This window comes from Tupaia chinensis, unplaced genomic scaffold (genome assembly GCF_000334495.1).
Source record: "Tupaia chinensis unplaced genomic scaffold, TupChi_1.0 Scaffold143935_1, whole genome shotgun sequence".
NCBI lineage: Eukaryota > Metazoa > Chordata > Mammalia > Scandentia > Tupaiidae > Tupaia > Tupaia belangeri.
Genome location: NW_006203786.1, coordinates 82,576 through 99,867, shown reverse-complemented (window position 1 = coordinate 99,867; position 17,292 = coordinate 82,576). Strand labels below are relative to the sequence as shown.

The 17,292-nt window shown below is 41.9% G+C and overlaps 1 protein-coding gene across 2 annotated transcripts in view; it reads left to right on the top strand.

The window, feature by feature from the left end:
- The window catches only part of SCHIP1 (schwannomin interacting protein 1), a 71,276-nt gene that overhangs the window by 22,613 nt on the left and 31,371 nt on the right, over positions 1-17,292 (top strand). For both annotated transcript variants that reach the window (XM_006165505.3, XM_006165504.3), the window contains exon 2: positions 10,069-10,187. In XM_006165505.3, coding sequence (XP_006165567.1) covers positions 10,069-10,187 — 119 coding nt within the window. The remainder of the gene's footprint in view (positions 1-10,068; positions 10,188-17,292) is intronic.

The following is a 17,292-nucleotide window of genomic DNA, read 5'->3' as shown; positions in this document are numbered from 1 at the left end:
AGAGCGGTTTCATAACCATGAAGAGGCGTTTGGGACTGTCACAGTGATACTAAATGACTGTGATGAGTTTCCAGACTTCTAAAATGGCACCTGGTAAAAATAGAGTTGCCAGATAACACTGTCCTGTGTTGCAAAGTACTCTCTGCAGACGAGCATTTGAGAACTAGCGTGAGCCAGTTGATGTGGGGGTAAGTAGCTCACGGGGCAGGCATACCACTGAGTGTTCACCTGTATCCCTTTAGGATAGTAATGCTGAAACATTTCCAACTACCACAGTTAATCTTTGTGGATGGCACCTTGGACTTCTCTGCCTTCAGCCGAGTTCTCCTAAGTGGCTGCTGTACTTACCTCTAGGTGTTTGTTAAATACCTCTGCTCCAGTCCTTTGAGAGGAGAAAATTCTGGTGCTGGGAATGGTGTACAACAGCACTCCACCTGCTTGCCTCTGTTTCTGTCGCCTCACTGTAGCCGGGGAAGGAAGGCCAAGCCATGCTCAGGGTTAGACCCATTGTGAACAAGCATCTCCACCCTCTGAATGGGCATCCCAGCATCTGTGATGCCAGCCAGTTCTCAAGTAAAACAGCATCCAAAGGCCTTGGGCCCTGGAGTCCTTCCCTTTGGGTACTCATTCTTGGTACCTCAAGGCCAACTCTTTCACAGATGCTGGTTCTGAGCAAGTTGCTCCAGAGGCCTCAGTGTGTCCAACAGCCCTGGCTGACGCCTAATCCAAAGACATTTGTTTAAGCAGGTTGGTCCAAGGACACAAACATAAGAAATTTCAGCAGCATTTTGGGAAACCTGTATTCAGTAGTGGCTTCTCTTGACTTTCCTGGCATGTTTGGCACAAGTGTCAAATGGAAAAGGTCAGGGGTAAAAAAAAAAAAAAAGAAGAAAACCAACAATCCAGACTTACTACCCATTCAGTGACAGGTGGGAAAACACTACACTATTTAATTTATGTTCCTAGTAATTGTTAAAATGTGCTTCCCAGAACCAGCAGGTGGCATGTGGTTAAGGCGCTGGACTCCCATGTGGCTGACTGTGGTTTGAGTCCCAGACCTGGCAGCTTGAAAATCACACTGGGTGTGTGTGCATGCATGCCCAAAATCCTGAGAGGAGATTGGAGGGGAAGGGATTGCAGTATGGTCATCTCCCCAGGGGGTGATTTCTCAATTTCACTCTCTCTCTCTCTCTCTCTCTCTCTGGCTATTTTATGAGCTTTATGGGGGAAAAAAAAAAAAAAAAGGGGGTTCCCAGGAGAAAAAAAAAAAAAGGTGGTTCCCAGGAGATAAAATAAGATGCAAGAACTTGAAATAACTTGTGTGGTGCAAGTATTTATATGCTTGCCATTCAAGAGCGTACAATTTATGTTCTTACGGCATGCTGTTTGTATATTTTTGAACTTGTGACAAATTCATGATTTGTCTCAGTAAGAAAATAATTAGAAAATGCCATCTGTGTCTGTGAGTTTTGTCTTTGCTTTTTTGTTTGAAAAAAGTAATAATAAAATAGAATTTGCCTAAAGAACTAGTAAGTTCTGCAGTTCTGGCTCGTAATATTGAAAACCTTCAGACGCCCCCACCCTGGAATGCTTCCTATGCATGGTAGAAGAAAGCTGTCTTCCCACTGGGAAGGAAACAACAGTGACGACCATTTTCCTGAAGGAAGAGTGCTTTTCCACAGGGAGCTCCAGATCCCAGTTGCATTCCCTGGTGGATGCTGCTGAAGGCGATGATGCCAGATATCACTAGGCAGTAGATTGCACTGAAGCAAGGGGACCATTAATTGCTTCAAAACAGGCATCCTGGCAAGGCCTTGGCAGAGGCCAGACTGCTGCAAATGAAGTCCACCTGGCTCCGGAGTCTGGCCCTCTCTGCCCCCACATGGCACAGATGTGCGCTCAGGAGAGGAAGAAGCACATCTGTGTTTCACCTAGCCACCGGATCTGCTCATTGCTTAATGCTGTGGCCCTCAAAGCGCCTGAACCCACAGCACCTGGGAACTTGTCAGAAATGCACATCATCTACCCCGCCCCAGACCTCCTGAAACAGAAAAGGATCTGTGCTTTTTACAAGCCCTCCAGGCGGTTTTCTTGCACCATCAAGTCTGAGAACTACTGGCTTAATTAAATGTGTGACACAGAGAGGGACTGTGTGTGCGTGCGCGTCCACACATATCTGTGTGAGTGTCCGCGTACACGCACACCTGTGCAGTTCTCTCCTTGGCTGGCTGGTGTTCCAGCAGCCCTTGACAACCCAGGTTCCTTTGTGGGCGGTGAAGCACCAGTGAATTCATCCACTCCTGTTATGATGCAGCCATGTCGCGTGGGGAGTTGTTCCTCAATGTTTTCTTTTTACCATCCGTGCCGAGTATTTACTTCATTGCTGTACCATTCCTGAGGTGTGTGTGGTAACGCCAGCGTAGCTGATGAAGAAAGAGACGTCAAGGCCTTGAGGCTTCATAACCTTAGAGGGAACCTCCTGTGAAAGCTCTAGCCCCTTGCAGCTCCTGGAACATGTTAGACATGCAGATGGTGGGGCCCTGCCACTGAATCAGAATCTGCACCTTAAGCTCTTCAGGAGATTCATATCGTCTTCAAGTCTGAGAAGCAAGGAATTAGTTGACAATGTTAATAGCAATACAAAAGAGAGGGTAAGAAACGAAAGGATCTGGAGAGGAAGCCCAATACAGAAAAGATGAAAGGAAGGAAATTTGGAGGAAACCATTTTCTTTTTCCCATTCCCCTTTCCCACACCCATATCCCATCCAAGCCTAGCCTGTTCCTGCTCCAAATCTTGCATCTGCTTTTATTCCCACATTCCCTCTGCAAAGTGGACCCCGATTCTCTAGGCCACCTTTCAGTACACGTATTCATCCCTAGGGGAGCTCTGGGTCGTGCATGCCATTTCCGGCTGTGTAGGTTTCGTCGTCTACACAGGAGACGGAAGGAAGCAGCTGTTTGCTGTGTCCTGAGCACCAGATGGCTTTAGGGTTAGGACATTATTTCCTGAACGGTGTTCCTGAGAACTGCAGTGGCCCACAAATGCCCCCACAAAAACACAGTTTGTCACTTAAACTTGGAAATGCAGGAAACACCCCGTCCTCTGTTTGCAAAGTCACATGCAGATTAATGCGCTACAGGCTAGGTGGCCTCAGCTTCAGAGGAACCTCAATGCTGCTAGCAAGGTGAACTGGGCTGGCGGTCGGAACACAGAAGCTGGGGGAAGCAGGTGCGAAATGACATTGATGTGTACAAGGCAGGTACACGCCATGTCCGGGAGACAATGTGGAAAGGACTTGGAGACATTATAATTGCAGATAGATGATAGCTCCCCCAGCAGAACATTTTGCTTTTCTTTTTCCTTTTTCTTTTTTTTTTAACTAAATGCCCCTCTGTGCTCTTGTCAAGCCTGAGGGTTGCAGCCGAGCAGTGGCGCACCAGGAAAGGCTGAGCCTTGGCATTCAGTGGTCTGTGATCCAAGATCATGACTCAGATGGCACCCTCGAAAGTCATTGTGAGCCTTATCTGCCCAGGCTCAGGGGGTGGCAGTGGGGAATTCAGTGACAGAGGACAAAAACTGCCCAGGGCTGAACAATGGTGCATTTCTAAGCCCATTTTAATTCCCGGCTTGGTCTTGAATAGCTTTTCTGTCTCGTAGGGATGAGCCACTCTTCCTCAGCTGCCCTTTCGCTTTTTTGCTGGGAATATCAGCTTTAGGTGTCATAGTTTGGTTTTAGAAGAGTCTTTTCTGTGCTGTTTTAGGAGTGGATGTGGCTCTGCTTGCTGCAAGTGGCCAAACAACTTCGCTTTGAGTGAGCCTTCCCTGGTTCCACTCCCTGGAGCATCTTTGAGCTTTGAGGGGTTGGAAGACATAATTGCCCTGCAGGTATAATTCCTTAGAGAACAAAAGGCCTTTGAAGCCACAAACTCATTCATACACAATGTACAAGTTAGCAACTGAAAGGAAATAGCTTCCAGTTGTTGAATTTTAAGAGAAAGCCTTATGTTTTACTTCTCTAATGAATCAATAGTCACTTGAGATGATAGGAACTGCATTTGTTCTGAAAAGATTAAGCAGTGGTGGTAGAAAGAGGGGCTCTGATGAGATCTTTGTATTACACATATTTATGGTATGTGTGCTTTGTAGTCAAGAATTTTCTCCTTTTAAGAGAGGGATTTTTGCTGTAGGGCACATGCATTCACCAGAGAGACAGAAAGCAAGAAATCACCTCCCAGGGGGGATGGCCACATTGCAATCCCTTCTCCTCTATTCTCCTCTTGGAATTTTAGGCATGCACAACCTCGGGACTGGCAGGAATTTTAAGCCTCCAGGTCTGAGACTCAAACTGCAGTTTGACTATGTGGGAGTCCAGTGACATAACCATTATGCCATCTCCTGGCCCTGAGTTTTCTCCTTTTCTGAGAAAATACTGCATCCATCTCAGGGAAGAAGTACAACAGATTCAAAACTTTTCTTACATTACATTCTCAACAGGATTTCTACCAGTGGTATTAGCCTAAAGGCCATTCCCTTCCATGTGGAACTGATATGGAAGAGCAGGAAGATCTGGAACCAGACAGCATGGAATAGACTCCTACTCTTCTCCCTAACAATAGGGAAACCCTCAGTTTCCTCATCTTTGAAATACAAATTGTTGGAGGATTAACCATAATGTTACCCTTCATCACAGACATCCCCCTCGACCAGGTCCAGCTGCTAAGCAACTTATCTACTTTTCCCATAATCCTCTAAAACCAAGTGAGAACCTTTCCCTCCGGACTGGGACGAGCACAAAGCCATCAACGACATGACAGAAGACGCAAGCACAAAGGGACAGATGCCCTTAATATTATATTCTTAAGCTTTTGTAGGAAAATAAACAAAGTGAGGAGTAATACAGAGGAAGAAAGTTCAGTGACTAAGAAACATTTAAGTATTTATTGTCGATGGAAAAAATAACCAACTGTAAAATTAATAGTTAATAATTAATGCGGTTTATTTCCAAGCCAAATGTGAATGACCTAGGCCCGGAGAAGAGGCATACATGCCTTTCTCGGGGTGATCCTGTACAAGGGTTCCTTTTATTTGTTTTTGAGATTGACAGACAACATTTAGTGAAAAGATTTTCCATTGGCCTGGCCCAAAAAGGCGGGACATGTAGAAGCGGGGCTTGTAGGTTATAGGTGGGTTCCACAATTTCTAGGCTGGTGATTGGAAAGGAAGATCTGTGTCTTGGGAAGAGATTGGTTAAAAAAAGGCTTAATCTACATCTCAAGGAAAAGGGAAGTTCTGTGTCTTGGTAAGAGATAAGTAAAAGAATATACTGTAATCGGTTGAAATATACATCTCAAAGATACTATGCCAGGAACAGGAGGTAGGAAGAATCCTGTTAATAGAAAATAAATGGTCTGTTAATGTTTGTGGCATGACTTCCCCAGTCCCTTTTGAAAAGATTTTGGAAAATAGGAAAAATAGTCAGACTTCTGTCCACATTACTCTCCCTGGTAAATGAAAATAAAAAGAATACCATTTTGCCCATCAAAAGCAGCATTCGTCTTGAGTTAAAGAGCTCTGTGTTAGCTAGGAGACAGTGAAAGCTGCACCCTTTTACACTGGTGGTGGGCATGTGAGTGGGAACAGCTTTGCTCTAGAACAAGAGCCTCAATAAATAGTCACTCTCAGCTCATCTGGTAGTTCCACTCTCAGGACTTATCCTGAGGATAAGACATGTGGTCAGGAATGGATGTGAAGAGGCTAATAATTTCTATGTTATTTTTAATTTGACACAACCAAAAGGCTAACCCTGAGGGTAGCTCCATAGGATGGAATGATATGCAACCATTAAAAATTGTATCTTTAAAGAATATGCATGATATAGGGAAATTTTCAAAATATAATAAACAATTATCTCAACTTTATAAAAAGGGGAAAATGCACATTTAAGTTTTTTTTTTAAAAAATCCCACAGCTAGGAACTATACCAAGATGTTAGCATCAATCTCTCTGTAAGTAATGGGATTATGGATGATGTTTATATTTATGGTCTTTTTATTTATTCACTGGTATTCCGAGGGGGAGAAAGAAAGAGGTAGAGGGGGAAAAAAAGAAGAGAAAGGGAATGCAATATAAAACAGTCCTTTTTTTTTTTTTTTTAAGTGTTAATGAAGTATTCAGGTATAAAGAATTACAATTAATGTAAATGGGAATATTTCTTTTTTTAGAGAGAGAGAGATTTCGATTATAGGGCATGTGCGCTCACCAGAGAGACAGAGAGACAGAAGAAATCACATCCCCTCCCTGGTGGGCGGGAGAGAGCATCACACCGCAATCCTTTTTCCTCCATTCTCCTCTTGAGATCTTGAGCACACACGGACAGGTATTTTAAGCTACCAGGTCCAGGACTTGAACCGCAGTCAACTACATGGGAGTCCAGCAATGTAACCATAATGCCACCTGCTGGTCCCAAGAGAAATATTTAAGGCCTCCGCCAATATTTGTAGCTCTAGTGGACAACATAAATCAGGAAAGACAGACATGGAGTCAAGGCTGGAGTCACACATATACACTTGGGATGGGCATATTCTCTAAATAGCCTCTTTCAGCCCCAGGTTGATGTTGGACCTGCTTCTGGCTGAGCATTAATCATTCACATGCGTGTTGTTACCTACTGATTACCTATCCGAATGTTCAGTTCGACTCAACAGTTTTCTGACTACTGAGACAGTGAGTAAGACTCACCTTTGCCTGCTGTATGGATTGGGAAGTAGGTTAACTGACAACACAAGTCTACCTGGCATAATTTGGGATTTTGAAATGAATTCATTTTATATTCGGTTACCTGGAAGGTCATGATACATCTTTGCATAGAAAAACACATCATGACTTTGCCAATGTCCTAATACAACAATGTCAAACAGCGTATTCTGTTGTGCCTGGGCCGGCACAACGGCCAGCGCCGCATAAAAATCTGGGTGGGTGGTTTGCTGCAGTTAAGGCAAGTGGTGAGTGACAGGAAAGGCATCCTTGCTTCCCTTTACAACCTCATGGTGACTCTCTTAGCACTCAGTGTTAGGATAGCAATGTGAAATGAGTATCACATCTGGAAAAATCTGTGTAAAAGCCAGCTTTCACTCTGGGACTATGTTGTACATACATAAACACTAGCTCCTAGTGTGACACAGTTCCATTGGTGCATGCCAAAATGGACGGCCAACTATACAGATGAGAATCACTAAGTGTGAAGGCTGAAAGAATGCTGATGGTGTCCAAGGATTGAAGTGTTAAGAAAAGGAGAGTAGAGCTTTCCTTGAACTAGAGGTTCTCAAGCCTATGAAAGCTAAGTATCTCAGAACCAACAGATGCATAATGGTTACGTTGCTGGACTACCACGGAGTAGACCATAGTTCGAGTCCTGAATCCAGTGGCTTAAACTCACGCCAGGTGCATGTGCGTGTGTGCCCAAGATCCCAAAAGGAGAATGAAGGAGAAGGGATTGCAGTGTGGTCATCCCCCCTGGGGAAAGATTTCTCTCTTTCTGTCTCTCTGTTTCTCTCTGTCTTACCAGTGAGTGCATGAGCCCTAGAGCAAAAAACTCTCAAAAAACAAAAAATCAAAACTAAGTATCTAGAACCAGGGGACATGTATTTTAGAACTCCATAGGGCTTCCTAATGCAGCCTGTTGAAAGAGAACCTGAGAACTGCTCTAAGCTACACTGCGCAGCCACAGGATTCTGTTCTGTGTCCGCCCATTGGTATCCGCTAGCCATCTGTAGCTGTGGAGCTCTCAAAGTGAGGATAGTGTGACTGAAGAATTGCGTTTTTAAATTTTCATTCCTTACTAAATTTAAATAGCCACAGCTTGCTAGAGCAACCCTAACCTACTATATACTGTCCTTCCCTTGGAGAGGATACTAACTCATTTTCCAGCCCACCAGTTTAGTGGTTGGCTCCTTTCATCATTCTGATGCAGTGCTGTTCACATGGGGCTCCAGAGCCCCCTTCTAGGAGAATCACGGTGCCACTGAACCTTTAGTAGCCACACTCAGACACAGGACTTGGGTTTTTGTTTATTTTTTCCTGTTTTCAACTATTTAGTAAAACTCATACACAAGTCAAAATACTTTATTATCAAATCAGAATATCTGATTCGCGAAGCTTTCAGGTTATGTAAAAAGAATGTTCAGATGGAAACTGTCACAAATAGGACATTTTATTTGTCACTAGTACAATTCTGAACTTTCAACAGATTCTTGGATTGGTGGTTCATATCCATCAGCTCGTTCTACTTTGGCACCCATCTCATCCCCAGTAGCTTTTCCAGAGCTAGTTACTTCACCATGAGTCTCCATGAGTTTTCCCAATTGGAACTTGGGCTTCTTCAACAATTTTACTTTTCTGGCAAAGACATCATGGAGAGGGTAGATGGATTGGCAAGCCTTGTCTATGTCTTTTCCAGTGCTGTCTGGAATCAGTTTATTGACCACTTCTTTCAGGTCATTTGTCTACACCTCCCGGGTCATGATTTCCATCATCTTCTGGATTTGGCGGACCTGCAGATGCTGGGCAAAAGAGGTCTTTCTTATCTGATTCTTGCACTTTTTAGTAAACCAACAGAAGAGACGAAGCAAATTACCATCAGTAGTCTTGACATCGACATGAGCTTCAATCATGTTCTACCATTTTTTGACCATGGGACACATTTTGTCACGGGTGAGATCCATGCCATGAAAGTTAGTCAATTTCCTAAATGCGACTGACTTCGTTATTCTGCAGATCTGCAAGGCTCACTTCATACACACGGCCCTTAAGGCCGTCAGATGCAATTTTGGTTCCTTGAGTCCTGGTAACTAGTGTTTTCCCAATATTTTTTATGTTGAACATAGTAGGTGCTTTCACGTCATACCAATCTTCTTAAGAAAATGGATCAACCACTTTGTTCTTGGCTCCCCTTTTGCCGTCTTTTGTAAGGCGTTTATTCTTGCCAACCGCCATGGTGCTTGCTACTCAGAGAGCCAGAAAGCAGGACTTGGGTTTTATAATGTAACTTGTTCAGCGTAGTCTTTCATCATGCCCAGAACATAGAATGGTACTTCCTACAATCTTCATCACCCACAGAACAAAACCGAGGTCTCATTCTCAGCCAGGGTTTCTAAATCATTGGGTTTTGTTTGTTTGTGTTGGTTTTTTTTTTTTTTTTTTTGGTCATCATTTTATTTTTAACTAAGGCAATAATTTCTGATCTTCTCCCCTGTTGTTTAAAGGGTTTAAAGGTTCAGCATGGAGAGTTTTTATGGAGCTTTTATGGAAAGCTGAGTGTGGTGAACATACCCAAATGATCTCAGTACTGTCGTTTACCAAATCCTTTTCCTCTGCACAAATTTGACTTCCCTTCAAAATATGAAATGGCTGGTCCCAAGCAGAATTCTCCACGTATCCCAGACATTATTTTCAGGGTTACTCACATTCTGAACCTGGTGCGATGAGGTTAACTTTCGAATGGAAACAACAGTCCCCCACAAGACTGGGAGCTCGGTGGAGGCAGGCACTGCGTTTGTCTTGTCCTGGGCTCTGTTCCAGCCTCATGGTGTGACATCTGCCAGCTCCCAGGGGGCCCGTATGTGGGTGGAATGAGTTAATGTTCTTGCCATAGAGAAAGTGGGCTGGTGACAAGTAATGAAGAGAGAAGACGGGAGCCAGGAAAGGGCCATATTGTAGGCAAAGTGATTGGACTTAGGAGAAAGTGCTAACCCTCCACAAGTTTACTCTGCAGGTAAGAAGAACAGAGATCATAGCACCCAATAATCTACTCCTATCCTGGTGAAGGCGATTTGGCACCACGATGGTGATTACCTAGATTAGAGATCGTAGAGGGCTCTGCAACATTGAAATTGGAATCAGAAGAGAGTGGCCTAATATCAGCTTTTAATAATTCAAATGCTTTTGTGTGTGGCCTCTTTGTTTTTCATCTTAAGTTTCAGTTCCAGGAGACTTAGCAAGCTAGACTGCCTATGTTTTGGGGGGATGTATCTTCCTACTTATCGGCATTTTTTATTTTCTTGAAATTTTAGGCACAGAAAAATGAGAGAGAATCTATCAGACAGAAGTTGGCACTTGGAAGCTTCTTTGATGACGGCCCAGGAATTTATACCAGCTGTAGCAAAAGTGGGAAGCCAAGCCTCTCCTCCCGGTGAGTGTTCTTTGACTTGGGTTTCTGCTATACACCTAATGGATTTTGTCACCTGACTGTGTGTCTCCTAAAAGATAGCTTTTAAATCCTCGAGTGGTTTTATTTTCCATACTATTACTGCCTGTCTTGGGGTTTTAGACAGCCCTTTCCCTAGCAGTTTATGGGCTTATTTGTTGTCGTTGCTGTTTCGGGCACATTGCCCAGCTACTTGAGGTCAGAGTTTTCATATTTGGGTTTTTTTTCTAGACACAATACTGATTTTGCACGCAGATAGGGGAATCAAGCCACACTTCTAAGCAAGCTGACTGATGATTAGAGACATGTGGCAGTCCACCAGATTTCCCATTAAGCAGTCCCAGAGTACCCACAATCACCCTCCTGGTACAGTTGATTGCAATGAATACTGGTAACTGAGAAATACAATTCCCACTTTGATCATTCAGTGTTTATTACAGTTCTTAACCTGCCCTCCAAGTAGTTTTTCTTTATCTTAATTTATTTTAGGATAGCATTACTCATTTACCATAATATTTTTCTGGATATTACTGGTCATTTGCATAGCTTCTAATTCCAAGTAAAATATGTTTAAATTATAATTTGACCTAGAAAACAGGGATATAGATCAGCGCTTCTCAAACATTGAAGTCTGCGGATTTTGTTAAAAATGAAGATTGTGATTCAGTATGTCTGAGAGGCTCTCTGTGATGTCCATGCCGCCTCTCCTTGGTCTACTTGGATGAGTGAAGGTCTAGACAAGCTGCAGGCCTGTTAGGAATACAAGTAGTCGAGTGATGAACATGGAGCATTGTTTTTATGAAGATGATAGTAACTGAGTTCCCATCAGCATTCTCTGATCCTCTCCCTCCTCCTATACCCTCCAAATGTCTGTTTTCTCTGTTTTCCTTTGAGCTAAGAGCAAATGCACCCTCATAAAACTACATATATTGGGGCCAGCAGGTGGCATAATGGTTGAGGCACTAGACTCCCACATGGTCAACTGCAGTTCAAGTCTCAGACCCAGAAGTTTGAAATTCGTGTCAAGCAAGTGCATGCATACCCAAAGTCCCAAGAGGAGAAGGGATTACGGTGTGGCAGCAAGTGCGTGCATACCCAAAGTCCCAAGACAAGAAGGGATTATGGTGTGGCCATCCCCCTAGGGGGTTATTTCTTACTTTCTCTCTCTGTCTCTCTCTGTGTCAATGGCGACTGCATGTGCCCTGTAGCAAAAAGCTAAGTGTTTTTACTGTGTAAAGTCAGGAGTTGGTAACAAATGATAGTATTTGTGCCTTAAATCAACAAGTTTCTCTGCTTTGTGTGAGCCCAAAGCATTTGATCTGGTTTTCAATCTGATCTTTAAAGACTTATCTAAATTAGCAAAATACAGAAAGCAGACACACTGTCACAGAGATGGGTATTTTCCAGACTCTGCAGGTGGGGTTGCACGTGGAGAGAAGAGCTGGTCTGACCCTGCGGTGTTACCGCATCTCTTCCGCAGCTAGGTACCAGTGCCATCTCCTAAGACCCCCTTGCTGTTTCCACGTGTCATTCCAGGTTTGGAGGGTCAGCCTTTCCCTTCTCCTCGAAAGTGTGTCTTTCTTCTCGCAGTGGGGTGTGGCAGAAAGAGCTCTGGCCCAGGGACCTGGAGACCTGAGGATTAATCCTAGGCCACTTCTAATTTTGAGACTTTACCCATTAGTCATACCATGCTTTATTTTCTTCATTTTTTTAAAAATGAGATGAGGGGATTATACCGTGTAGTCTTATAGTACTCCCTCTCCATTATAGCTTTTTTATGTTCTCCAAAGCGCCAAAAAGTCTTCCTCTAGAAACTTCATCTCTCTGTTCAGTAATTTAATTTCATATCGGCTCTAAGGAGGATGTTTCTGATTTTAAAAACTCAAGATCTATATGTATACATACATACATATATGTGTATATATACATACATACACACCCTTATACAATATATATCCTTGTCCTACTCTTAAGAAGCAATACTTTTGCCTCCTAGGTTGTTTCTTCTGGTATTTACCAACATATTTCCAACTGTTTATTTTCTGAGTTTTTACTTTAAATAACCATCTGACTACCTACTATAAAAAATTTGTATTTAGCTCTTTTTTTTTTTTATTTTGAGGCTTTTGCTATAGGGCGCATGCGTTCGCCAGACAGACAGAGACAGAGAGACAGAAAGCGAGAAATCACCCCCCCCCAGGGGGAATGGCCATGCTGCAATCCCTTCTCCATTCTCCTCTCGGGATCTTGGGCACGCACGCACACACGCTCAGTGTGAGTTTAAGCCACCGGGTCCAGGACTGGAACCACAGTCAACTACATGGGAGTCCAGCGACATAGCCATTATGCTAACTGCTGGTCCTGTATTAAGCTCTTTTTTTATAGCCCTCTTACAGACATATCTATGTAACATGCCTGTCATCCTCCCCATATAGTTATTTCACAATTTAGGGTCAAATAACTATTACATGTTTATATTGTTAAGATCATAGATTCTTCTCACTGAGCTGTGTAGTAAACTATGATTACTTGAGACATGTTATTGTTTACTTTGAAATTAGTATTGCCTTCTTTTTTCTTTTGCCAGTCCCTGAGTGGGACTGCTGTGACAGCCTACTATGTGAGGAAACCACAGCTCACTTGGCCACTCGGCTGATGATGGGCATTGGGTTGTTTGAAAGTTTTGCTCTTGTAAACAAAGCTGCTTATAAACATTCATGGCTGTGTCCCAGCTTCCATGTACTCGCCATGTACTTCCCTGCTACTCTCTGGTATATTACTAGGAGTAGGATTACTAGAAAAACACATCAACCTCACACTGAGAATGTAAGGCTAAGGCCAAACTTTTCCAACATGATTGCAACAAGTGACACTTCCATCAGCAATGTCTCAGGGATCTTATGGATTTATAACCTTTCTAGCATTTGCTGTTACCAATTTCTTTTGAATTGTTCTTAATAGAATAGGTATAAATAGTACTCCGTTCCATTTCTTAGCCATAATTTTTTCTTCTTCTGTAAAATGTCTGTTTGGGTTGTATGTCCAAATTTCCGTTGGATTATTTGTGCTTTTCTTATCGATTTATCAAAGATTTTTGGGTATGATACTAATTCTTAATACATTGTATGTATTGCAAATATCTTTTCCCAGGTTGTTAAGTTGTTTTCCACTTCCTCGGATGTTTTATGATACATTCTGAATTTTAACAGATAATTTTATCAAACTTTTCTGAATTTCTAGTCAATGCCTTCTGTATTTTACGTGAGAATTTTTTTTTTTTTTGGGGGGGAGGCTTTTGCTATAGAGTGCGCGCGCTCGCCAGAAAGACAGAGACAGAGAGACAGAAAGCGAGAAATCACCCCCCAGGGGGGATGGCCACACCACAATCCTTTCTCCTCCATTCTCCTCTCGGGATCTTGGGCACACATACACACACGCCCCATGTGCGTTTAAGCATGATCAACTACATGGGAGTCCAGCAATGTAACCATTATGCCATCTGCAGGTCCTATGAAATCTTATACTATCCCCGAAACCAGTAGACATTTACTGGATTTCCTTACCAGGAGTTGAAACTGTTCATATTTTTAAAGTCTTTAACTAATCAAGAGTTGACTTCTTGATATGGTTTGAACATTTCTAATAAGGTATTTTTAATTTTCCATTTAAAGATATTACACATCTTTTATTGCACAGATATTCCTCAGCTTACGATGACTCAGCTTAGATTTTTTGACTTTATGACGGTGTCAAAGTGATACACATCAGTACCATGTTTTGAATTTTGATCTTTTCCTAGACTAGCAATGTGTGGAATGACACACTTAGGAAGCTGGGTGGTGGCACATAGCCATTCTACTTCTTATTTTTAGAATAGTATTTAGTAAATTACATGAACTATTCAATACTTTATTATAAAATAGGCTTTGTGTTTGATGACTCTACCCAAGTATAGGCTAATGTAAGTGTTCTGAGCATGTTTAAAGAAGTCTAGGTTGGTACCAGCAGTTAGCGTAATGTCTATGTCGCTGGACTCCCATGTAGTCGACCGCAGTTCGAGTCCCAGACCTGGTGGCTTAAACTCACACCGGGCACGTGTGCATGCATGCCCAAGGCTCCAAGAGGAGAATGGAGGAGAAGGGATTGTGGCATGGCCATCCCCCTGGTGGGTGATTTCTCACTTTCTGTCTCTCTGTCTCTGTCTTTCTGGTGAGCACATTCGCCCTATAGCCAAAATCTCTCCAAAAAAAGAAAAAAAAAAGAAGTCTAGGTTAAGCTGTGAAATTTGGTAGGTGAGGTATATTAAATTCATTTATTGTATTGTCACCATGTGATGGGTTATTGGAATGTAACCCCATCATAAGTCAAGGAGCGTCTGTATTTATTTCTAGTTACTTAAGATTCTGGTATTCCAAATTCTCTTAAATAATGCTTTCTTGCTTGCTGCTGGTCAACAGAAGTGAAACTAACTTTGGTTACTAATCTTCTATGAAGCCACTTTGTTACTGCTTTTATTATTTCTTTACTCTCCCATTTCTAAGAAGGTTGTTTATAGATTCTCTGAGATTTTTAAAAAATTGTATCACCTGCAAATAATGGAAGTTTTATTTCTTCCTAATTCTCATCCCTCTGGTCACTTTCTTTGTCTTATTGCATTGGGTAGTTACCCTAATACAATGAGAATTAGAAATGATCATTGTTGGGTGGTCGGTAGTTGGTGTGGTAGTTAAGGGTGTTGGACTCCTACATGGCCAACTGTGGTTCAAGTCCCAGACCTGGCAGCTTGCTTTCTCGTTTCCCTCCTACACTCTCTCTGGTCAAATTAAAACTAATAAATAAATAAATTTTTTTTTTTTTTGGGGGGGAGGCTTTTGCTATAGAGTGCGCGCGCTCGCCAGAAAGACAGAGACAGAGAGACAGAAAGCGAGAAATCACCCCCCAGGGGGGATGGCCACACCACAATCCTTTCTCCTCCATTCTCCTCTCGGGATCTTGGGCACACATACACACACGCCCCATGTGCGTTTAAGCATGATCAACTACATGGGAGTCCAGCAATGTAACCATTATGCCATCTGCAGGTCCTATGAAATCTTATACTATCCCCGAAACCAGTAGACATTTACTGGATTTCCTTACCAGGAGTTGAAACTGTTCATATTTTTAAAGTCTTTAACTAATCAAGAGTTGACTTCTTGATATGGTTTGAACATTTCTAATAAGGTATTTTTAATTTTCCATTTAAAGATATTACACATCTTTTATTGCACAGATATTCCTCAGCTTACGATGACTCAGCTTAGATTTTTTGACTTTATGACGGTGTCAAAGTGATACACATCAGTACCATGTTTTGAATTTTGATCTTTTCCTAGACTAGCAATGTGTGGAATGACACACTTAGGAAGCTGGGTGGTGGCACATAGCCATTCTACTTCTTATTTTTAGAATAGTATTTAGTAAATTACATGAACTATTCAATACTTTATTATAAAATAGGCTTTGTGTTTGATGACTCTACCCAAGTATAGGCTAATGTAAGTGTTCTGAGCATGTTTAAAGAAGTCTAGGTTGGTACCAGCAGTTAGCGTAATGTCTATGTCGCTGGACTCCCATGTAGTCGACCGCAGTTCGAGTCCCAGACCTGGTGGCTTAAACTCACACCGGGCACGTGTGCATGCATGCCCAAGACTCCGAGAGGAGAATGGAGGAGAAGGGATTGTGGCATGGCCATCCCCCTGGTGGGTGATTTCTCACTTTCTGTCTCTCTGTCTCTGTCTTTCTGGTGAGCACATTCGCCCTATAGCCAAAATCTCTCCAAAAAAAGAAAAAAAAAAAAGAAGTCTAGGTTAAGCTGTGAAATTTGGTAGGTGAGGTATATTAAATTCATTTATTGTATTGTCACCATGTGATGGGTTATTGGAATGTAACCCCATCATAAGTCAAGGAGCATCTGTATTTATTTCTAGTTACTTAAGATTCTGGTATTCCAAATTCTCTTAAATAATGCTTTCTTGCTTGCTGCTGGTCAACAGAAGTGAAACTAACTTTGGTTACTAATCTTCTATGAAGCCACTTTGTTACTGCTTTTATTATTTCTTTACTCTCCCATTTCTAAGAAGGTTGTTTATAGATTCTCTGAGATTTTTAAAAAATTGTATCACCTGCAAATAATGGAAGTTTTATTTCTTCCTAATTCTCATCCCTCTGGTCACTTTCTTTGTCTTATTGCATTGGGTAGTTACCCTAATACAATGAGAATTAGAAATGATCATTGTTGGGTGGTCGGTAGTTGGTGTGGTAGTTAAGGGTGTTGGACTCCTACATGGCCAACTGTGGTTCAAGTCCCAGACCTGGCAGCTTGCTTTCTCGTTTCCCTCGTACACTCTCTCTGGTCAAATTAAAACTAATAAATAAATAAATAAATAAATAAATAAATAAATAAATAATACTTCTTTATAAAAAAAAAGAAGAAGTGATAGTTGTTGGAGTCTTAGTTCATTCCTCATATTAAATGAAATGCTTCTACTGTTTCTCTGTTTAAGGGGATACCAATTTTATGTTTTTCTTAATGATTCTATGAGAATGATGATGTTCCCATCTATTCACACAGAATTTTTATCACAAATGAGTGGGGTTTTCTTTTTGTTTTTTAACTGCCAGAGGGTGTAGGCACTCTCCACAGAGATATAGAAAGCACCTCTCATGGGTTGTAGACTCTCCTTTCTTCTCCATTTCTCCATCCTGTCAGGATTTCTGACATACACACCTGAACCTACCGTGTTTTCAAACCACTGGGGCTGGGATTTGACAGTGCTCTGCCATGTGGGATCTGCTTTCCATAGTCAGTAGGCTACAGGGCTGACCCGTGAATCGCTATTTAATTTTATCACATGCTTTTCCTTATTTATTGAGATGATTATTTTAGTCTACTAATGAATTAATGGATTAAGTTTGTTTTAGGTGATTTTCAAAATATTGAAGTATCTTTTCATACCTTGTATAAATCTATATTGATTGGGGATATTATCTTTCTTCAGACACTATGAGATTTTATGTATAATACTTTGTTTAAGATTCTTATATTTAT